At 42.7% G+C, this 23,817-nt stretch overlaps 1 protein-coding gene and 1 long non-coding RNA gene across 6 annotated transcripts in view; one reads left to right on the forward strand and one right to left on the reverse strand.

Annotated features, from left to right (window-relative positions):
• The window catches only part of LOC310745667, a 90,287-nt gene that overhangs the window by 54,985 nt on the left and 11,485 nt on the right, over nt 1-23,817 (reverse strand). The window lies entirely within an intron of this gene.
• The window catches only part of OSBPL10 (oxysterol binding protein like 10), a 76,046-nt gene that overhangs the window by 4,609 nt on the left and 47,620 nt on the right, over nt 1-23,817 (forward strand). For all 5 annotated transcript variants that reach the window (XR_014540116.1, XM_083577902.1, XM_083577903.1 and 2 more), the window contains exons 2-3: nt 17,168-17,343; nt 19,672-19,751. Coding sequence is in view for 4 of the 5 variants with exons in the window: in XM_083577902.1 (XP_083434028.1) it covers nt 17,168-17,343; nt 19,672-19,751 (256 nt within the window). In the remaining variant the exon portion in view is untranslated. The remainder of the gene's footprint in view (nt 1-17,167; nt 17,344-19,671; nt 19,752-23,817) is intronic.

Here is a 23,817-nt window from a genome sequence, read left to right on the forward strand (position 1 = left end):
CATACAATAAAAACTACATTAAGTAGGTGACAGATGCGCACCTCGGGGGATGCCATGGAGAGGTCTATCCTGGGCTCTCTCTGCTGTTCTTAACACCGAAGAAGGGAAGGAGGCAAGATTTCAGATATTTTGGTCCAATGTATTGAATACAGTAGTTCAGAATTAATGTTTCGTTACCTCCATTTCACTAGTAAGCATGCAGTTAAAACAGCCCAGAATACAAACATAGGGTGATTAAAGCATACCAAGAAGGAAAACAGATCAATATTAAGTCTTCAGGATATGCTCCTAATCATTCCAGGTATTTCAGACTATTTACATGGCCAGTTTAGATATTCCAAGGTACATGGTGGCCAGTTTGAGCATCTTGAACTGGGCCTGGGAACGAACCCAAAACCAGGGCAGCTGTTTTAAAATGGGGGTTATATCAGTTCTAAATGGAACCCCTGCTATTGATCTGGCTGCTGCATTTTGGACCAGTTTAAGCTTTTAAGCCAACCTCAAAGGCATCCCCAAGTAGAATGTGCTTTAATAACCCAATCTGGAAGTTACCAGAACATGGAGCACAGCAGTCAGATCATTTCTGCCTGAAAGAGACTGTAGCTGGCGAACCAGCCATAGCTGGAAGTAGGCCTGAGACTCTAATGACATGTTGGATCCAGGAATTCCCTGCTTTATAATGTAGTCCTAACTACATTTGCTCAGATGTAAGTCCTGATGAATTCAATGGAGCTTACGCTCAGGTCATTGGCGTTAGGACTGCAGCCTGAGTTAGACAAGGCTTCCCCTTACAAAAGCCATGCTGGTTCTTTTTGGTAAGGCTTGTTCTACACTCAAGCACATGTTTGTTTCACCCTACTACCCCCTTGCTGATCTTTCATTGACCAGGTCAGAAGAAGTTACAGGTTTGCAATTTCTTGGTATCTTTAACCACTTTCTAATCTAGTTGTATGGTAAAGAGGTTGATATGAGAGAATACGTTTCCTCTTTTGCCCCACTCGCCAGATTCAACTGTTCCTGGTCTGGATATCATGTAGATTACTTACAGCTGCATATATCTTTTGTGAGGGCTCCCAGATGCTTGTTAGAATTTGGTGTGGGGAGGAGAGGTTGCAGTTTGTAGTCCCACACTCCATTGCATCCTCCCCTGTTCTGGACAGCTTGCCTGCTGCTGACCTCCAAGCTGGTGACACATGTCCTTCCTCAACAGTTGTGCTTCTATAACTAGGAAAATTAAAGATCTCCGTTGTATGAATTCTAACCTGCACTAGCTGAACTCCTATAGCTGAGTCTTAAGTATATCCACTAGGGCTGGGTGATATATCGATAAATTGTCCAAAACTAGTTTGAAATCCATATTGTGGTATCTGTTTCATAATTTTTGACCTGGCAATATATTGTGACTCATTGTGAGTGTGCGCACTTATGCAAAAATCACAATGTAGGAAAAGCTGTGAAGCCAGCCAGTGCTTCTACATGGTGCCATCCTTATTTCAGACATTGTGGTACATTGATGTATCGCGATGCTTAGCTGGTGATATACAGTGTTAGAAACTGAGATATGAAAGCTAGGAGCCATATGGCACCTTAAACCTAGGTTATGGGTGCGGTGCAACAATGGACTTTCTAGGTGCACTTTTTTATAACAAGAATACAAAGCTGAAAATGAATGAACTGCAGCTAAAATCTTAACATTCATTTTTCACATGGTGTAGACTCTAGTCCTCCTCTGAAGACTGCAAAAAACAAAGCCATACTTTCTAAGGCAGTCTCTTCTCCAGTCTTCAGAGAGTGGCTGGAAGGGGGGAGGCAGACAAAGGTCCTTTCCTTCCACTCTGCTGTTTTAATCTGAAATCTTAGGCTCAGCACTTCTCCCAGACCTCAGAAACTGCTTGCGCTAGTGAAATCCCTTGTCGCAAAATGCTCCTAGAACAATGGGAGTTTCGAACGTTGGTGATACATCTCAGTGTTGAAAAACAGATATTCCCCAGCCCTGATATCCACTGAGCCAATGTGTTTCTCAGTTGCTTCACATACACTGGGGTTCCTGACTTTTCCCAATATGCTTGGCTTAAAAAGCCGCGTTTGAAACTTGGGGAAATATCGAATGTTGCTTATGATGCAGAGGGGTGGTGGTGGTTGTTAGGTCTCCTGAAGGAGATGTTGCAACCGTGGTAATTGTTTATTGGCATCAACCCAGCATCCTGCTGTTAGCTTGTAGGCCCTTATCTGAGTGAATAGTTTAGCTCCATTGACATACAGCTTGGTGGGAACTGATGTGTAAAATGGCACTGCGCTATAGCCACATTTGCTTCCTTCAAGATCTGAGATATTTTCGAAAACGTGATTCTTTTGCAGTAGAATAGAGTGCATCGTAATCATTTTTTAAAAGTAAACCTGGTAGGTCCATAATTTGTGGCACAATCCACCCTGGGCTTCTTTGGTAGGAAGAGACAGATATAAATTGGATAAACAAAATAATAAATGAATCATCTAGTCAAAGAGAGACCTTTTTAGGTCTTGTTAATTTCAGTGCGAGATGTTTGAAGCACGTGACCATTGTTTATTGGCTGTATTCAGTTGTCATCCCCTCAGTTTCTAATGTATTCAGAATTTGCTTCTTGCTACAAGTCTGGTTATAAATTATCAGTTAAGTTTTAAAAATGAGCAGTTCCCTAGGGCACATGCTCTATACATATTAACCACTGTTGTTGTGATGCATTAACTGTTTGCCACACTGCAGGAATTAAAAGGTCTGTGTAGAATATCAGTCTGCTTTTTTTGAGTCTGTGAGCCAGCTAAGCAGAAATGGAATGAATGGAATATACCAATTGTAAGTAGAACCCTTTCAGAACATGATTGCTCTAATCCAGGATTTCCTAACCTTGGGTCTCCAGCTGTTTTTAGACTACAGCTCCCATCGTCCCTGACCACTGGTCCTGCTCGTTAGGGATGATGGGAGTTGTAGTTTGAGAAATGTGGCAACAACGTTTCTCAAACTTGTGTCTCCAGCTGTTTTTGGACTACAGTTTCCATCATCCCTGACCACTGGTCCTGCTAGCTAGGGATGATGGGAGTTGTAGTCCAAAACCAGCTGCAGACCCAAGTTTGGAAAACCCGGCTTCCGATCCCTAAAACTTCTGTTATGAGAAGCTGTTGTCAATACCACACAAATCGCCATGGCGTGTGTGATACATTAAAATACTAGACAGCTAGTAAAATTATTAGCATTAGCATTTTAATCGCCGCTTTTGATGTTCAGTCGTTTTATTTGTATACCACTTTTCTAAAGTTAAAACCATGCGCAAGGCTGTTTACGACCTATATAAAAGATAGATAGATAGATAGATAGATAGATAGATAGATTTATTGCGGCCATTGGCCCATATCAGAAACAATACATCAAAATTTATCCATAAACAATACAATTTAAACAGTTCCAAAATTAAAACACCCATATAAAACCAATTTTACTTCAGTTAAGTAAACACTATACACAATAAGCTCCCTCTATGTAAACCTATATAAAAGAATTACATAACTTCAAATGTAACAAAAAGCAGCCATAAACAATAAACAAAGCATAGAAAAGTACGCAACCAAATCAAACAATTTCCACATAAACCATAAGATCCAAAGGCATTCTTAGTTTTTAATTTAATTCCTACTTCCAGTCTATTAATAATGGAACAAAAATAATCAGCAAGAGGTTAAAAAAAACCTGTTCTGTTTGTATCAATAACGATATGGAACAGCTTGATGTATTCTGGCTTTACACTTTAGGTGAAGGCTGTCAGCTAATTAAAATGCTCTCTACACCTCCTCATATCTGTGTTGCATAATATGAGCTGGTACAATAGTTCTGTGTCAAATACACTCTTCATGTCCCTGGATGTTTGTATTCCATAGGCACTGTGGAGATTTAATATATTATCTCACACAGAGTTTGCTTTAATTCAGTTAATGTAGAATGAAGTATATTAATGCTTGTCGTTTTACATTTGTCCTTGACTTAGTAAAATGTCTTAGACTTCTACTATCTCAAATCATTTCTGTCATAGATAAGTTATATTAAAATACGTGTGGGGTAGTAATTCCTGTTTTGTTACTCTTTCAAAGAAGTAACTTTTCAAGATTTATATCTCTGATTTATAGTTCGTTGATTACAAAGAACTCATAACTTTTTCCCTGGCACATAAAGCCAACTGTGAACTGAGAGATTTTGGAACCGGGACTGAAACTGCAGTCCTATATACACTGACCTCAGAGTAAGCAACCATTAAATTCCCTCGGGCTCATTTCTGAACCCGATATGCATAGGATTCACTGTGAATCAATTCAATGAGCAAACTAATATAATGCGAATGTTGCCTGGTATTAGAAAGTACATAGTTCTGCGCCTGGCCTGAAACATCTGTGTGCTCCATCTTCAAGCAGAGGTCTTTGCCAGATTCTTTCGGGATTGAAATTCTTCCACCTTTTGCATCTCTCTGTCCATTTCTTAACTGCAGTCTGTGACAACAACAAAAGTAATTCCAGAACAAATTCCTCATTTCTCTTCGAAAAGTGGTTTTAACTTCACAATACCTTGGAAGTTGAACGGAATCTATTCTGCAAGTGTGTTCGACTTCCAAAACGTTCAGAAACTAAAGCACAGCTTCTGATTGGCTGCAGGAAGCTGCTGCAGCCAATTGGAAGCCCCGTCGGGCGTTCGGGTTCCAAAGAACATTCACAAACCGGAACAGTCACTTCTGAGTTGGCGGCGTTCGGGAGCCAAAACCTCCAGGTACCAAGACGTTTGGGATCCAAGGTACGACTGTATGTGTATTGGTAGGTAGGTGCCTTATTGAGCACAAAAGAACATAATGGGCACAAAAGGGGAGTCCTGTTTTTGTGTTCTTTTGTTTGAGAGGACCTGAGAGATGGATGGAAAGCTAGCTATGTCTGTTGTGGGCCTGGGAACAGATGGGTTCACACTTCCTTTGCTTTTCATTACTCCATTTACTGGTGTTCTGCTGTTGGGGTGGAGGTGTTCCATTGACACTCCCCCAGAGTGTCTACTATCACTTCCATTATTTTGCTTTGTAAATAATTACCAGTGCAGGGAGTAGGACTGGGCAATATCTGGTTTTCAACATTGTGATATATCACCAGCTAATTCCGATACTGTATATCACAATGTCTGAAATAAGCATGGAGCTATGTAGTCACATTGGCTGGCTTCACGGTTTTCCCTGCATCGTGATTTTCGTCGGCGCCTGCTCGTGTGATTCACTGCAGGGGAGTGTTGAGTCGGCTGAGTTAACAGGGGCTGCAGGAATTGAGACAAGCATTGGCTGGCTTCATGATTCTTCCCCAAATTGTGATCTTTGCAAACCCGGAAGGAAGTGTTCCGGTTTGCAAATGTTTTTTGGAAGCCGAATGTCCGATGCAGCTCCTGCTGTTTCAGATTGTGTGCAGGAAGCTCCTGCAACCAATTGGAAGCCACACCTTAGTTTTGAAACAGTTCCGGGAGTCGAACAGACTCCCAGAACGGATTAAGTTCAACAACCAAGGTACCACTGTGTATTGCCCAAGCCTGCTAGGTAGGCAATCTTAAGTGGGCCTGGTGGTCTGAAAGAAAGCAGAAAAATGAGAGTAATTTAACAATCTGATTTCAAATGTCTCCTCCCTAGTTCCTGGTTGCTTGGCTGTGATCCTTTCTTGCTGCAGGAGACCACATAAATGGTGGTTTGCAAGCCTCCTTGAGAAGTAACCAGATTTGAAGTAACTGCATCAAATTGGATGATCCTGTAGCTACAGTGAGGCTGGAGATATTTTTTTGGGTAGGCAAATGAAAGCTTAGCAAACGGATGAAGAAATATGTACACTTTTATTCTTAATATAAGAGTTTCCCACATATGAGCGAGAGGCTGAGGAATTGGTTTAGAAACCTATCAGCTCCTTTTCTCGGTGTTTTATTCCAGAGGCTGTTGTTGCTCAGCCTCAGCTCTTTGCAGCTTGTCTAAAGAGAACAATGGCACATCTTATGAGATTAAACCCAACAGATATAAGGTGCTTGGATATTAAAAGATGTTGAATCTTGTCACTAACGCTAACTTAAACCAAGCTCATCCACTCTGCTTGCTACAGGTCAAAGAAGCAGCACTTAGCTTATATCAGCAAAACGATAACAGGGTGTTTTTTTTTGGAAGGCGAATGAATAATTAAACGAAATAATGATTCCTGAATTTAAGGTGGATTCATTTTTATCAAATGGGAGTGGTACAAAGAGGCAGCAGTGCTGGTTTGAAAGATATGAGCTCTAGAGTTCTCTATGCCTTATAGTCCCTTATTTATTCAGCTGCATATTCACAACAGCATTGGTGTGCATGGTCTGATAGATGAGCTTAGCCAATGATCTTGCCATCTAAGATGGACAATGGGAAAACTGACAGTGGAAGGAGTTCTAAAACTTGGGTAACTTGCTGTTAATTATCTCTACAAGTTGCACCCCCCCCATCAACAGTCTCCCTACCTGAGCTTGCAGAGGGGGTCCTAGGGATGGTTTTAATGTCCCCCTGGATTAGTTGTTCAGGGGGATTTCAGCATCCATTCCAAGGCCCCCTTGTCTGCTGTGGCTCAGGATTTCATAACCCATATGACAACTGTGGTCTTGTCTGTGTTAATATCTGCTTCCGTCCGTGTGCAGGATGCTCTCTGGGTTTATTTTTCTACAAAGGATGATGGTGATCAGGATGTTTCCTGAAATGATTTAGGACATTTCTTACTATACGTGGTTGGAGGACCAGTTAGGATAGTCTATTCTCAGACCCCTGTAGGGGATTTTCCTGCTACCTCTTTCTGGTCCATTTGAAAGCATGATTCCCTCTTCAGGAATTGGGGAAATGGACGAAATGGCCTGGACAGTTGGCATTAATGCTGCTAAACCAGGCATAGGCAAACTCCGGCCCTCCAGATGTTTGGGACTACAATTCCCATTATCCCTAGCTAACAGGACCAGTGGTCAGGGATGATGGGAATTGTAGTCCCAAACATCTGGAGGGCCAGAGTTTGCCTGTGCCTGTGCTAAACACACTGTGTCTTGTTGACTAGATCCTAAGCTTCCTGGTTTTCTGAGAATCTGAAAGGGAACATGTTTTAGGAGAATACATTTTAGCAGACCAGGGAGGGATGTGTTCACATCTTCTGCTTGCTTCATTTTCATAGATAGCTTTCAGTTTATTTGATGATGCAGACTAGTTGCTTGGAGATTCTAGGCTACCCATGTACTCAGCTGAACCTTAACAATCCTGACTCATGAAGGCAGCTAGAAGAGACTTAGCTGGATAAGGAAGAAGAAGAAGAAGAAGAAGAAGAAGAAGAAGAAGAAGAAGAAGGGGAGCTTGGACTTGATATCCTGCCTTTCACTCCCCTTAAGGAGTCTCAAAGCAGCTAACAATCTCCTTTTCCCTTCCTCCCCCACAACACACACTCTGTGAGGTGGGTGAGGTTGAGAGACTTCAGAGAAGTGTGACTAGCCCAAGTTCACCCAGCAGCTGTATGTGGAGGAGCAGGGAGGCGAACCCAGTTCACCAGATTATGAGTCCACCACTCTTAACCACTACACCATGCTGGCTCTCATGGTGGCATTTGAACACCACTCTTGGGGATGGCGTTGTACCATCTGTTTTGAAAGAAGTGAGACTTCTGCTGGAAGAACCCTGATCATCAGACTCCACCGCTATGGATTACTACCTGCCTGTGTCTGAGTAGTAGCAGCTCAGCTCCAAACTTTCTTGGATGATACTGATTTCTTGGTGAATCTGGGTTCAAGCCCAGCTTGGGACTGAAATAGCACTGGTGGACAGGAAAAATATGTCTATCAACACGTTTTGTTGGAGTTTTCAGTGGCTTTCTGTTGGAACTTTCAGAGAGCCAGTGTGGTGTAGTGGTTAAGAGCTGTAGACTCGTAATCTGGTGAACCAGGTTCGATTCCCCGCTCCTCCACATGCAGCTGCTGAGTGACCTTGGGCTAGTCATACTTCTCTCAAGTCTCTCAGCCCCACTTAGCTCACAGAGTGTTTGTTGTTGGGGAGGAAGGAAAAGGAGAATGTTAGCCACTTTGAGACTCCTTCGGGTAGTGATAAAGCGGGATATCAAATCCAAACTACTACTCCTCCTCCTCCTCCTCCTCCTCTTCTTCTTCTACTTCTAGACTTAACCACAGTATCCTTCTGTGTGTAACTAACTAACTGGAATGGGACTTGGAGGTCCAGTTCTGTGGCAGTTCTGGACTTACCTGTGGGTAGGTATCAGAAGGTATCGCTGGGGGGTTGTTGCTCAACACACCATGGCCCTTCTGCTTTTGGCATTTTATACTTCACCCAGGGATCCTTAACACATCCACATGAAAATGCTGAGGGAGGTATCTTGTGGATTTGGAGTTGAGTGTCAACAATATTCAGATTCAGTTGTTGTATGCCTTTTCATGCTGCTGTTTTAGTTTTTTAATTGATTTGTTGTTCTTTTGCGGATTCAACTTGGAATTTGCCTTGGGGACCTGAATTTTTGTAAAATAAATATTTTGTAAAAAAGACAAAAAAATGACTTTTTGCATAGCACTTTTTAAGGGCTGCTTTCCAATACTATTGCAGAGGAAATAAGGAACGTTGTTAATCTAAAACCAAGATAACCACAACGCCCGCAATAAACTCTTCCCATTAAGGAAAGTTGGCATTCTTTGTGCGGCATGATCCTGGTAATTGCCATATCCTTCCTTGATCTGTCTTCATTTAGCATCTTAATATATGGACGTGCTGGTTTTCTTGAGCACTTCCATACATGGCAGCAATGACTTGGACCAATTATGGCAATGTGGTCAACTCTACCGTTGCACGGTTCAGCAACTGGTGTTAGAAAGTGCTCAGGGACTCATTAGTTTTTTTATGGTATGGTTTTATAGCAAGATAATATGGGTCTGAGTTGGCATTGGCTTTTAATTTTCCAGTTAGAAGCTGTGACTAAATCAGGCTGTGACATTAGGCAAGTGTGGGAGGTGCCACAGATGGTTTCCTGCTTAAATATAAAACACTGAGCCTGGGACTGGTCCCAACTGTGTCTCGGGAGGCTGCCTTCAAAGTGAGCAGCAAAACCAGTTGGCTCAGGCTAAATATAAAGCCAGCACTGTGAAAAGCTGGTTAGGGAAGAATGCAGTTGCATTGCAGACAATGGCTTTGTTGTGCAATAGATTTGCAGTCAGGTGGTTTTTATTTAATGGGCTCCAGATCTCTTTTACCCAGAAAACTTGTCTCTTGTAGAGAGATCTCACTTTCCCAGCACAGAAATAACCATGGGTTGTTGATACTAGGAAAAAAAGTGCCACTACGGTGGACGTGCAGATTGCGAACACGATCCGTGTGGGATGCACGTTCGCAGCCTGCAGCGGTGCGTCTACGCACGCGTGGGTTGCGATTTGGCACTTCTGCGCATGCGCAAAGTGCAATTTAGCACCTCTGTGCATGTGCGGCCTCCAAAACCTGGAAGTAGCCCGTTCCAGTACTTCCGGGTTTCGGAGCATCCGTAACCTGAAAAAGCGCAACCTGAAGCATCTGTAACCCGAGGTATGACAGTATTCCCTTAGCTCAGGGGTTGGCAACCCAAGGCCCATGGGCCACAAGCAGCCCACGGGGTTGTTTAACTGGCCCATGAGCTGCCCCTGAACCAAGCTGCCTGCTCAGCGAGTCCCCATGGGCTGGGCTAAACCAGTGCAGCATGGGAAACTCGCTTCCGCGGTGCCAAAAATTGAATCTGTGCAGACACCGGAAATCACGGGCGCCTTCACTCACACGCACCTGCGATCTGGCCCACGGAGGGATCTCCACTGGAGTGAACCAGCCCAGGCGAAGTAAACCTTGCCAACCCCTGCCTTAGCTAATGCTTCCTCTCTGTTTGGGAGGCAAATGCTGCATGAAATACAGCTGCACAAGAAATTATGAGTACCCATTGGCCAGTACCTATGTAGTCACCAGTGACAAGCTGCTTTCCCACCTATATCATTAAAAAAGAAATCTACCAGTGAACACCTTAACTGCAATATATTTCACAGGCAGTTCATTTCCACTGCAGTGTTAGAAGTTAGCCAGGTGCCAGGCACATTTTGCACCTGGCTTAAGACCACTTTTGGCCAAGTGAAGATTCCTGGCATCTTCACCATCTAGAGGTGCATGCTTAGGGATCATTGGGTCTGGACTGTTTTCACACACTAATACCACATCCTGTAGAGTTATATCAGTTATATTTTATCTGTAAAATTGGAATGGATTTATGGATTCCTTTTTCTGTGCAGCCTGATCAGGAGCAGTCACCATTAAGAAAAAGAGCTTGGAATCGGCCAATATATATGTGGACTGTCCTGGATCAAGTGACTTGTCTTCTTTAAGTTCTCAAAGCTCTAAACCTAGCTCAAGGTTGTTATCTGAACAAAGTCAGATGTCTAACTGATCAATCACAATCAGTTTGACATTTGAAAAATAAGACTTTAGAGCTGTCTTGCCCCCCAATGGCAACCAGACATTCCGTTTTGGCGATTGTAACTTTGGTTTTGAAAGGCACGCGGGTGGCGCTGTGGTCTAAACCACTGAGCCTAGGGCTTGCCGATCGGAAGGTCGGCGGTTTGAATCCCTGTGACGGGGTGAGCTCCCGTTGCTCGGTCCCAGTTTCTGCCAACCTAGCAGTTCAAAAGCATACCAGTGCAAGTAGATAAATAGGTACCGCTCCGGCAGGAAAGTAAACGGCGTTTCCGTGCACTGCTCTGGTTTCTCCAGAAGCGGCTTAGTCATGCTGCCCACATGACCCGGAAAAACTGTCTGCCGACAAATGTCGGCTCCCTCGGTCGGTAAAGCGAGATGAGCGCCGCAACCCCAGAGTCGTTAGCGATTGGACTTAACTGTCAGGGGTCCTTTACCTTTTAACCTTGGTTTAAGGAGCCATTTGGTGCCTAGCTTATATATATGAGTTTCAGACACTGCTATAACGCAACAGTAAAACATTTCTTTTCTTTCTCCAGCTGCAGGAGATGTGAGGAATCAAACCTTTTGATGTAATCAGCTGGCTGGGTGTGGGTTTGCCAGCTGAAACTAATAAGGCCAGTGAATTGTGAAATAATTGTGAGGTTAGTCAGGTTGAGGATTATGATTCCGTGTCAGCTTTGAAGCCGCAGGGTGCTTCTAGGTCTAAGAATGCCTTTTCAGTTTGCAGCGGTGGTTCTGAAACTACATGTTTCTCACCAGCTCTACCAGATGCTAATAGCCTTGTCTATCAGGTCTTGGTTGCAACGGTCTGGCAAGAGTGTTGGTGACTCTCCAAGGTCTTATGCTTGGAGGTCTTCTCCGTCATCTTTTACCTTTATCCTTTTAATCGAACATGCCAGGGTTTAAACATGGGACCTTCTAACTACAAAGGATGCGCTCTAACCTTCAGTAGAGCTATGATGCTTCAAACTGCAACAAATTACCCCTGGGGCTGGTTTTTGAAAGAATTGAAGATCAGTGATTCCTCGCAGGATTGGGACACTGGGAACACATAATTCCCATGCGCTTGGTGCCAAGTTGGCTGCACTTAGGAGCTTCTGATCAGGTGTTGCCAACTTCATTCCTGAATGAAGCAGATCCCAATGGCACTTGCATTCAGTTCTAAACTTAAAAGACTGCAGTGAACAACTGGCAGCCCTCCTTAAGGATCCTGACGTCTTCTTTTTTGAAACTGTTTCTTTACCTGGCACACACACCTGATGTCATATTATGTCATCTGTTTGGGACAGGTGGGTGTGGCTTGTGGGAAATGGCTGGGCCTCATGTGGCCCAGAGGGTGGAGCTTTCCCACTACACCATGTTGGCTTCTCAGTGGTTTTGTTTCTGTGTTTATTGTTTGCTCAGCCGCTTTATAAAATGTTTATATGCATTTTATTGCGACACACAGCACTCTGACTTTAGATTCTTTAAATTCAGTGGATGCGCATAAGCCTGTTCGTATATTTATTTATTGCAAATAGCCTTGGGGACCATGTGTCTATGGATATTAATGCTTTTCCTTCGTAACATTGCAGATTTGCTGGTGTCTGGCAGTGATTCTTGCTGAGGGCTGAGGGTTGCTAAAGTGAAGGGTGAACCATGAAGGTCTGGGGAGGAGGGGGGAAACCAACATGACTTTAGTATAGAACTCTGCTGACTGAGGATAGTTTAAGTTAATCTATATCATATTCACAATGACAGTTGACTGTCACTGCCAATGCAAGTGCCAGAAGTTTCAGTAGTTCACACAAACTTTCCTAGCAGTTTGTGTATTAAAATCAAATTAATGGGTCTTAAGCTGTATGTGTATTTAATATGCAGTAAATCAGTTAAGGTGGTGTTTTCTGACGGTTATGCAAACTTTGTATGAAGTCGTCAGCACAAAGTTTTCTGCAAGCTGCTGTATGAATAAAGATTAAAGGGATAGCTTGCCGTCATTGAACAGCACGGGTCCTGTGGACTTCTGTCCTGGAGTATGTCTCTGTTTATGCATATCTAAAGACCAAAGTTCAGTAAAAAGGAATGTACACAGGTTGGTAGTCTCTGGTGGTTAGTAGAGAGTGCAATCTTCTGCTTCTCCTATACTGTGGATCATATGTACATGACAATGTTTGCAAACTGGTTCTGTTTGCACTAAGGGCAACTCCCCATTTATGTGGGGGTTGCATTCATGTCAGTGGGATGTGCATAAGAGCATCCTGCTCCACTCTGCCCCCTTGCAGGACCGGAAACAGTGTTCGCGTGCTGATTGCATGCAAATGAGGAGTTTTATATGGGAGAACTAACCTATTTTATAGGCCCAGTTCCTTTGCAATGCTAAACTGTGGTTTAGTGCTACATGGACAAGCCTCAAACAGTCCAAAGAAAGTTGTTGGGCTTGCGTACTCGCTTCAACTCTTATTGCTGAATTGAATTAAACTTTAAAACAATCTCTGCCTAGCATCGTACATGAATTGGGCATCTTGCTTTAAAACAAGCTCTGGTGAGTTTCGTGCTAAGCCACACCATGCGCTATGAAGCAGGTTTATCAAACTACCCAGAGTTTGTCTTAAGCCAGGATCCCTGGTTCGTGTGGTGCACAAAGCACTTCAGCAGAAGTCCTTCTTCCGACCACAGAGAGGAGAGGGTCATGGTGCTTTCCTCAAGCTAACGGAGGCTCATCCCCATGGTGCTAAGCATCACTTGCCAACATGATCCTTGTGCCCATAGCAGAGGCGTGTGAACTTGGCCCTGTCAGATCCAGAGCCAAATCTGTCTCCCATATACTGAGTCACACTGCCCAGGCTTATCAAATTAATGGTACTGTTCTGTTGATCTTGGAGAGTATATTGTCTGTCTGTTTTAGGTGTGTATGGGGCCTAGTGGCTGGAGGGTACATAATCCCCATGTGGGGTTATTTTATGGGGATTACATGCCCACCACCAGCAATAATACTACTCAACTTAGTTCCTATCAGGTTTGCTAAACTAAGGGCTACCGGACTTCATTTTGCTCTCTGACTTATCAAGGGACCCATGAGCTCTGATCAGAGCTACAAATCAATCCTAATGCAGTGGTACCTTGGGTTACATACGCTTCAGGTTACATATGCTTCAGGTTACAGACTCCACTAACCCAGAAATATTACCTCGGATTAAGAACTTTGCTTCAGGATGAGAACAGAAATCATGCTCTGGTGGCACGGCAGCAGCAGGAGGCCCCATTAGCTAAAGTGGTGCTTCAGGTTAAGAACAGTTTCAGGTTAAGAACGGACCTCCGGAACGAATTAAGTACTTAACCCGAGGTACCACTGTAGCTGTTGGTTCCTTATATTTTCACAGGGAGAACGGCAGTTTCTTCTGGGTTCCCCCTTCTACTTAACATCTATCTTGAAGAGGAGTTTCAGGGAACCTGAAAGCTTGCTCACTACTTTGAGATAGTTTGCTTAGTGCTGATAGAGGTGCTATATCTCCTGTTAACTTCTGTAAGCAGATACAGTCAGCTATCAATCTGTCTGGGCCAGCTGATATTCTCATAATGCCAAACATTATGATCAGTAAGTTCCAGCAAGCTTTGGACTCCCCCTAAGGAGGAGATAGAAAGCTTCCATTTTCCATTTGGTCCTATCAGGAAACTGCAGTTTATTCCAAACTTTAAAGGTGATTGCTTTCAACAGACTTGGATCAAATGCATGCTTCCAGATCCTGGTTTGTTAACTAAACCTCAGTTGAAATAAACCAAGTTTCGATGTAAGGACTGCAATTTATTAAGAACAAAAACGGGGAGCTTTGAATTTTGTGTGTGTAGGAGAAGGAGGAGAATAATGCCTGAGCTCAGTGCTCATAGCGGCTCATTCTTGCAAAGCCGAGCTACGCTGCTGCAACATGCCCATTTCTTAGCAATAAGCTGCTGAAGGATTTTATTATTAAAATAAGCTCTAGGAGAGTTTTACATTACTAAGGCAGCCAGAACCAAATGCCCCATTTATTAATTTATTTACGCATTTCTGTAAACCAAGTTTATCTCTCTGGGACCGATTGCAGTATGCATGTTTCTCCACACCCCCAGCAAAGTCTGGTTTGCAAGATAATGCACAAGCGTGGGAAATGTGTTTGGGCCTGTTATTTGAACTGCAATGAAGAAAGGGCACGAACCTTATATGATGATAGTGTTCAAAATTCATGCTGGCTGCGTTTGGGGTTGGTTTGTTCTCCGGATTAAGAAGCTTAATTGAAGGGGATATGGACACTACGCGAAGACAACAGCAGTTGAATCCAGATGTGAAAATGTGGCAGAAGTGAGTGGGAAAGAGGCTGAGGAACGTTCTTGTTATGTACTGAAGTTCTCACCCTGGGCCAGCAGGGGGATACTGTAGATAGTTATGCAAATAAGGGATCGAAAGTGATGTTCAGTGATTGGATGGTTTTAGAAAGTTGTTACAGTTACGTTGTACTGGAGCTCTATATAAGCAGGCTGACTGAACCCTTCAGTTCAGTTCTGTTCTGGCCTGTGAATAAACAAGAGCTGTTTGAAGAATCACTGTGTCGTCTGATATGTTCACCCACAACTTAACAGTTCTAATTTGGGTTACAGGAGCTGTTTTGCTCAGCTTGGCACCTACAGCTGACATCAAGCTAAGGGGCCGCTGATCATTGTGACCATCTGCTTCTCCCTTTCGTTTGTACTCAGATTTCTCACTCAAATTGGTGATGGAGGGACCTGGGCTTGCAGTGGTGTAGCCCCACTTCATGGTTTAGAAGCCACTGTTTATTGTTTCAGTGAGTTTTGCGCTGGCTAGCCTAATTACTGAGACTTCTATAGGAATAACCTTTGAGGTTCCTGAGCAAAGATTCAAGCTGCCTCAGTAACTTCCCAGTCGAAAGGCAATCGCGTGGAGTTGTAAGCCAGCTAACTAATTCTGGGAAACTATGAAACAGCTGGTGCCACCACTAGGAAGGAGCCGTAGCCAGGGCAGCCTGTTCCATTTCCACTGCCTGAGGTTTAATTTCATTGTTTCATTGTTTATATATTTGCCACCCTTTGGGAAGAAGGGCAGGAAACAGATTTAATAAATAAAATAATAATTGCTTTAGCTGGCATGCCAAGAGATTAAAATACCTTTAGAAGCAAGATTTCCTTAATGAATAAGCCCATTTATGGTATCAGGATTTTCATTACAGGTCTGTATTTTTAAACTGTCAAGAAAAAGGCTGACTTGGTTTTATTTGCCAATTAATTTTGAATTTCTAACATTGAGTTCCTGGCATTTTGCCTTAGTCTACAAATGTTTGTGTACAAGCAGCCTCCTTGAAATCTGCGCTGCTTTTGGAGTTTTGGTTTGAATTGCCTGCTTCTTCACAGTTTCAAGAATAAATGACTACATTGTGTTTTCCATGGGGCTGTCTTTACTCAGGGTTTGGAAATTGAGGGGATGACCTGTTATCTACCAGTTGCACTGTCTTCTAAGTTTAACTCACCATTTTGGTTCTTTCATAGAAAGAAAGCTCTTTTCTAGCCTGGCCTCAGCAAACCTTGCCCTTCTCTGTCTGAACTCATCCATCCTTCAATATCTGCCTCAGTCACATTAAGTTCTAAAGTAAAAGGCATAAAGTAACTTGAGCAGGATTTGGCTATTATTGGGGACAATATAGGGGGATAACATAATACTTTTCAGCTGGAATACTGTGTCCAATTCTGGGCACCACAATTTAAGAGGGACGTTGACAAGCTGGAATGAGTGCATAGGAGGGCAACAAAGATACCGCATTTTTCGCTCTATAGGACACACTTTTCCCACTCCAAAAATGAAGGGGAAATGTGTGCGCGTCCTATGGAGCGAATGCAGGCTTTCGCTGAAGCCTGGAGAGCGAGAGGAGTTCCCGCCGGGCTCCCAAGGCTTGCGGATAGCAGCCTGTTCTGGGGGCTGGGGAAGCTCGGGCTTCCCCCACCTCAGCCCCGCTCCTGGGGAAAAAAAATAATTCCCCCCCTTTATTCCCCCCCAAAAACTAGGTGCGCCCTATGGGCTGGTGTGCCCTATAGGGCAAAAAATACGGTAATCAGGGGTCTGGAAACCAAGCCTTATGAGGAGCGGTTGAAGGAGCTGGATATGTTTAGCCTAGAACAGAAGAGACCGAGAGGAGATATGATAGCCACCTTCAAATATCTCATGGGCTGCCACATGGTAGAGGGAACAAGCTTGTTTTCTCCTGCTCTGGAGGGTAGGACTTGAACCAATCATGTTACAAGAAAGGAGATTCTGGCGAAACACATGGAAAAACTTTTTGACAGTAAGAACTGTTTGACAGTGGAACAGCCTTCCTTGGGAGGTTGTGAACTCTCCTTCTTTGGAGGTTTTTAAGCAGAGGTTGGATGGCCATCTGTCATGGAGATTCCTGCATTCCTCATGGTCTCTTCAAACCCTGTGATTCTCTGTATTGCTTGCATTCTTTTGAAAAGCCATATTCTTAGTCCACTTCTAAGCGTTACAGCAAAAATGTAAATGCGGAACAAATGTGTACAGTAGTCCACTTCTATCTTGATATGCAGTACATAGTTGCATATTAAAAATGAAAACTTTTTCGGGCGCTGCATAGGAAATTAGATTACATGCATCTGTTTATTTCCCTCTCTATTAACAGGTATTTCATGCTGGATTTTGAGACTGGAATCCTACAATATTTTGTGAATGAACAAAGTAAAAACCAGAAGCCACGAGGGCTGTTATCCTTAGCTGGAGCAGTAGTTTCTCTCAGCGATGAAGCCCCTCACATGTTGGTGGTATACTCTGCTAATGGAGAAATGTATAAACTCAGAGGTATGGTTATTTGTCACCACTGCTGTTTTTTGGGTGTGTGTGTGTGTGTGTGTGTGTGTGCACAGTAAGTCCGCAACTCACACTGGATTTACATTCGGGAGATTTCGCTTAAAGCCAAAATTGCATATAGTGAAAGCATATTGGGTTCAGTGTTGGGTGGGATTGCCAACGTCTTTTTTTCCTGGACATCCAACCCCTTTTTAATGAAAGAAAAAACCCCTTTTGCCAATTGCGTAAAGCTGAATGCACACAAATGTGTGTCAGTTGCGGGCTTATTGTGCTCTTTAAACTTGCCTTTCCTGCAGCTGTTGCATTTCCCCAGCTACTCTCTGTTTAATAGTGACAAGCTTTTAATTGGTTTGGAGAAGGTAATGCTTTTGTGTTTGAAACGTTGAAATGACTACCTTAAGGCAGTAGACTCAGCCAGGCAATGTGGTTCACCTAAGAGCCAGTTTATAAAAAGTGAAGCTTACTCTCTGAAATAAATAGTCTACTGATGGTTGCCTTGTTTCCCAAGGCCAAACTGAGGAAGTCCTGAATATAGCTGGGATGGAAGAATCCGCCCTCTTCTTCCTCCCCCTGCCCCCAGCATAGGAGGGTGAGCATAAAACGAGCTGTGATGGATTAGACCAAAGGCCCAGCTAATCCAACATCCTGTTTTCCACAACAAGGGTCAACAAGATGTCTCTGGGAAACCCACAAGCAAGACCTAAGGTCTTTCCACTGTTATCCATACCCTTATCTTAGGAAAGAATTTCTAATTGATATTCAGTCATGGAATGTTTCAGTGCTGAAGTAAAACAAGATCTGAATTCCTTTAAGATTATCTTAATGGGAACTTGCCCATATTTTTTCTTCTGTAAAAAGAGGTCCTAAGGTCGCTACAAGGTGATACGCGCTGGTTGTATGTGTGGCTGCTTTGAATGGGTGCTCTGCAGAACCAAGGCAAAACTGAAAGATGTTGGTTTTATTTTCCACTTGAAACAGAACGTCCCAAAATCTCAAAAGTGCAAAGTGCGCATTTCCTTATCCAACTAAAATTTTAATAGCCACTGCATAATACCTGTTCTATGAAAAGATTGTGCTGACTTACGTTGCCTTGATTCTGAACTGGAATGTTGGCATTCAATAGATTAATCTTAGATTGCCTTATTTAAAATGCAATTCTAAGCACCTTTACTCAGAATGTAATCCCATTGTATTCGGTTGAGCTTACTCCTTGGCAAAGTCTGCAAAGAATTGCAGGCCCATATTAGAAATTAGTCATTACCTACTACAACTTTAATAATTCTGAGGCATGTCTGTGGCAATGTCCAAGAAATCCTTGCTTTACTCCTTGTACAAAAACAAAAACAAAAAAATGGCAGTATTCCCCTACCTCTCTTTCTATATATTTTAAGTGAAATGCATTGTATTAGGAACAACAGTGAGTGAATTCCACCAGGTTTCCCATCAGGTTTTGTAGCTTATCCCTTATCGTCCAACTAGCTTATCGTCCAGAAAATGTTTGGACACCAGACTTGATTATTAAGGTTCTGTATAAATGGGACGCGGGCGGCGCTGTGGGTTAAACCACAGAGCCTAGGACTTGCCGATCAGAAGGTCGGCGGTTCGAATCCCCGCGATGGGGTGAGCTCCCGTTGCTTAGTCACTGCTCCTGCCTACCTAGCAGTTCGAAAGCACGTCAAAGTGCAAGTAGATAAATAGGTACCGCTCCAGCGGGAAGGTAAACGACGTTTCTGTACACTGCTCTGGTTTCACCAGAAGCGGCTTAGTCATGCTGGCCGCATGACCCGGAAAAACTGTCTGCGGACAAACGTCGGCTCTCTCGGTCAGTAAAGTGAGATGAGCGCCGCAACCCCAGAGTTGTTCGCGATTGGACTTAACTGTCAGGGGTCCTTTACCTTTATTAGAATAAAGTCTTTCAGAACTGAGAAAAAGGGTACACCCCCCAAAAAGGGACCAGTTCAGGCAATTATCAAAATCGTGTGACATTGGTTTCCCTGAACAGCACCATTTCATTTCTCCATGGGGACCCCCCCCCACCTATTCCCAGTGTATATTGGTTGATAAGTAATAGTTTAAGTTGTGGTTCACGGGAAAGTAACAAACAAACCTTAAAATATTGTGTCAGGTGTATGCTAAAATGCATCGAGTTAAAAATGAAGATAGAAAAGCCAGTTACTGTATCAATCTCAATAACTAGGTTGTTTCTATAGGGAGAGTTTGAGATGAAAGGGACCGTACATAGCAGGAAAACTGGTTGGTTTTAAAATGAGAATAAACTACACATTTATTTATTTTTCTGTATGTGTTTTCTTTTTGCAGCCGGGGACGCAAAGGAGAGGCAGTACTGGGTGACTCAGCTCCGATCCTGTGCCAAGTATCACACGGAAAATAATTTGAAGGTAAATAATTATAGGGAAGGAAATTGCATTCTTGCATGCCATTTGGAGTAAGTGAAGGTCGTGCCTGGAAATATTAAACTAGTAAAAAAAACACAGTTGGTAGAGCCCTTCCGTTATTCTCCCACTTTCAAAGTCTCTATAGTTGTCTCTATACAACCTGCTTGCCAGATTTTTAGACGACAGCAAAATGTTTAGGACCGCTTACTGTTAAAACAGAAAGAAAGTAGTCGGCAGAAAGCAATTGGATGTCTCTCTGTGTTATTTTGAAGGGAATGTGTGTGTTATTTTGAGGAATACTGCTTGGGAGGTACGTATTGATTGGAATCATGATAATTTTTATTTTGAAAAGTCTGCTAAATGGATGGACAAGAAAGTTATGCTGCATCTAAAATTTGCAGAAGGATGAAAACCCTACCCCATGTTTTGTTTTTTGTTTTTGCTGCTTGTAGCTGCATTTTGATTATCAGATGTTTGAGGAAATGCTGGTCCAACAGAACATATCTGATATCTCTTTAAGTCAGAATGGAATGTGGGGAACAGCTGTATGGCGTAGGGAGTGGCTCAGGTGAAGATTGGTTAGGTAGAGTATAGGAGAATGATTTACTTGGCTTCCCAGCTGAAGCAGGGGGATCAAGCTGTGTGAGGAAGGCTACAGGTGAGTTGGCAGTGGCTGGGAACTTTTCTGACATTGCATAGTTGTCGCTGCTGTGACTAGAGAGTGCGTGGCTGGGATTTCAGAAAGGTGCGAGAAGAGTTCCATAAGGAATGCCGGTCATCACAATGACATGACTGTTTGCAAGGAAGGAAGAGGTGTGGGTTGACTTGAGCTCCTCTAGGTGGCAAGGAAAAACAAACAATAGGGAGTTAATAGAAAGCAATATTTGAAATGCAAGAGGGTGAACCCAAGAGAGAGAGAGATGAATAACTGAGGAGGGAGTTTGCTGTTGATTTTCTGCGAGTATTAAAAAGAACTTGTTTCCTTTTCACTACATGTAAGATTATAGGAATTCTGTAAACTACCTTCAGACACTGAGAGCTCAAATACCTCCAGTAGCACTTTGCCATTGGTCGGGCAAGGCAGTGAGGGGTTTAGGGTAGCGGTCTGGTAGCCGAGGGGCCAAGCCCCTTTGTTCATCTAGTGACACCATGATTCCACCCGTATGCTTGGAATCTCAAGGGCAAGGGCACAGATGGTTCAGTGTGATGTTTGAGTGAGCTCTTTATGACCATAACCAACTGCCAATAGCTGTTTCCAATGACTTCTAATTGCAGGTGGTAGAAAAAGAAATGGCTTTTCTAAACCACACAAAACAACCACTGTAAAAAAATTATTGGGCTGTAAAGAAAATGCCCTAGTCTTTAGACTAGGTAGCAATTTTTCCCAGTCTCATAGCCACGACATTCCTCGTCTTTATAGAAAACGTACTAAGTAAACGGGTGCTAGGACAGTGGTTATGTTTAATGTCTTATCTAACATGCAAAAAGACTATTATTAATAGAAGTGATGTCAGTACAAACCATTTATTCAAAAGCTGCTACAGTCAGCCTGTCATTTTGACCATGAGTCAGAGTAATCACCTACTACAACTTTAATAATTCTGAGGCATGTCTGAAGCAATGTCCAAGAAATCCTTGCTTTACTCCTTGTACAAAACAAAAAAACAAAAAATGGCAGTATTCCCCCCCCTCTCTTTCTATATATTTTAAGTGAAACGCTTTGTATTCTGAACAACAGCGAGTGAATTCCACCAGGTTTTCCATCAGGTTTTGTAGCTTATCTCTTTCTCGTCCAGAAAATGTTTGGACACCAGGCTTGATTATTAAGAGTCTGTATAAATGGGACGCGGGTGACGCTGTGGGTTAAACCACAGAGCCTAGGACTTGCCGATCAGAAGGTTGGCGGTTTGAATCCCCGCGACGGGGTGAGCTCCTGTTGCTCGGTCCCTGCTCCTGCCCACCTAGCAGTTCGAAAGCACGTCAAAGTGCAAGTAGATAAATAGGTACCACTCCAGCGGGAAGGTAAACGGCGTTTCCGTGTGCTGCTCTGGTTTGCCAGAAGCGGCTTAGTCATGCTGGCCACATGACCCGGAAGCTGTATGCCGGCTCCCTCGGCCAGTAAAGCGAGATGAGCCCCGCAACCCCAGAGTCGGCCACAACTGGACCTAATGGTCAGGGGTCCCTTTACCTTTACCTTTATAAATGAAGGAGAGATTTTACATGTCTTAAACTCATTGTTAATATTCACTTACCTTTATTCCCCCGTGATTTAAAATGTAACTTATAGATGTGTGACCTTCTTTATCTTATATGACTCCAGCATCAATCAGTTGGAGTCAATATGGCCAGTGATGAGCGCTGATGGAAGTTGGAGTCTGACATCTGGAAGGCCATGAATCCCCCTCTCAGTCCTTCGTATTCTCATGTAAATGCTAAGACAATTAATATTATTTTCTCTTTGACCTCTTTCTTTCTTTCTTTCTTTCTCTCTTCCCACTGTTTTCTCATGGCTGTGTGTCTCACTGTTTTGAAGTTAAATCTTTCCCCCGGACTGAAATATACTTCCCTTTTTTGACTTTGGGTTCTTGTCTTCCCATTCTTTTTTAAACTGTTTATGCAATCACATATTCTCATCAAAGCAGAGATCGTTCTTTTTATCTTCCCAGACAGTAGCTACATATTGTCATTTTCAGTTGTCGAGTATTGCTTACATTTCATTATTTTCTTCGTGTCTTTTATCTTGTCCCAGTGGGTTATTCTCATACTCTTTTTAGTTTGTCTTCTATATTTCCACGGTAAGCCTCTTTGGTCTATTTTGCTGCCTGCGTTTCACCTCCTCTTTGTTTGCAGATATGATGGGTTTTTTCTCCTTGTGCTTATGATTTCTCTGAGCTGGTTGTCTTTTCCTCTTTCACATTCAATTTAAGGCTCTGTTTCTTCATTCTCAAACTCCTGCTGATCTTTTTTTTTTTAATAAGATATTTATTAAAGTTTTAAAAGTTTATATAAAAGAGAAAAAACAAAAAACAGAAACAGTAAAAATACATACAAAAAACATACAACAAGTATAATTTCAATCCCTTATATTCATAAAACTTACTTTCCCGACCTCCTCATACCTCCCCTTTCTGTATTCCAATCTCTAATTAATTCAATTCAGCAAATCCTTCCCCTAATTTCTATATAATTTTTGACCTTTCTTTTCTGATTACATAATCATTACAGCTTATAACCACTTAGTTTCTGAATCAACATCGTTCTAACATTCAATAATTTTACAATGTTTCTTAAGATAGTCCTTAAATTTCTTCCAATCTTCTTCCGCCGTCTCTTTTCCCTGGTCTCGGATTCTGCCGGTCATTTCTGCCTCTAACTCCTGCTGATCTTTCATTGAAAGATATTTTCATTGAAAGATATTTTATTCATTCTCGATATTCTCCGTCTCTGCATTTTTCTAGTTCTTTGCTGCTTGTTAAAACACATATTTCTTCCCCTCATTGTATCTTTGCACACTTTTCTCTAAATGGGCCTTTTTGTGTGAAATTCTTTTTGCAGCTGGCTGAATTTGATTCTTTGTAAAGAAACACCTAAATCCAGCTCCTGAAAAATAATTTATTTCTCTTTAGTCTCTCTCCCACAGTTCTTTCCCCCCGTTTTCCTTTCCCCTTTTGCTATTTTGTTGTTTTTGTTGAATTGGGCAGGACTTGTAGTATTTAGTGTGTGTTTTTAGGTGCTTGAAACATATCATGCACTTGGCCTAGAGGCTCAGTGTTCATTACAGAGTCCTTGTATTTGGAATTGCTTCTCTCTAAGCCTGCTATAGGAGTGATATGCCAGAGAGCCCACCAGTTGGATTTGCAAAGATGGATCGGCCTGGTTTATAACCAGAGTTATCCCTGGATGGGTTTCACCTAGTCCGTCTGGCCCTTATGGTGAAACAAATATATTCCCATTCTGGGTTTCCCTTCGTTGGAGGAAATCAACCCACAATTGGCTCCTTGAAGTCTTGGTTATATAGTGATTATATTATTTTATTTCTAGACTGCCTTCATCTGACAATTGTAGGGTG

The sequence above is a fragment of the Podarcis filfolensis genome (genome assembly GCF_964270895.1).
Source record: "Podarcis filfolensis genome assembly, chromosome: 12".
NCBI classification, from domain to species: domain Eukaryota; kingdom Metazoa; phylum Chordata; class Lepidosauria; order Squamata; family Lacertidae; genus Podarcis; species Podarcis filfolensis.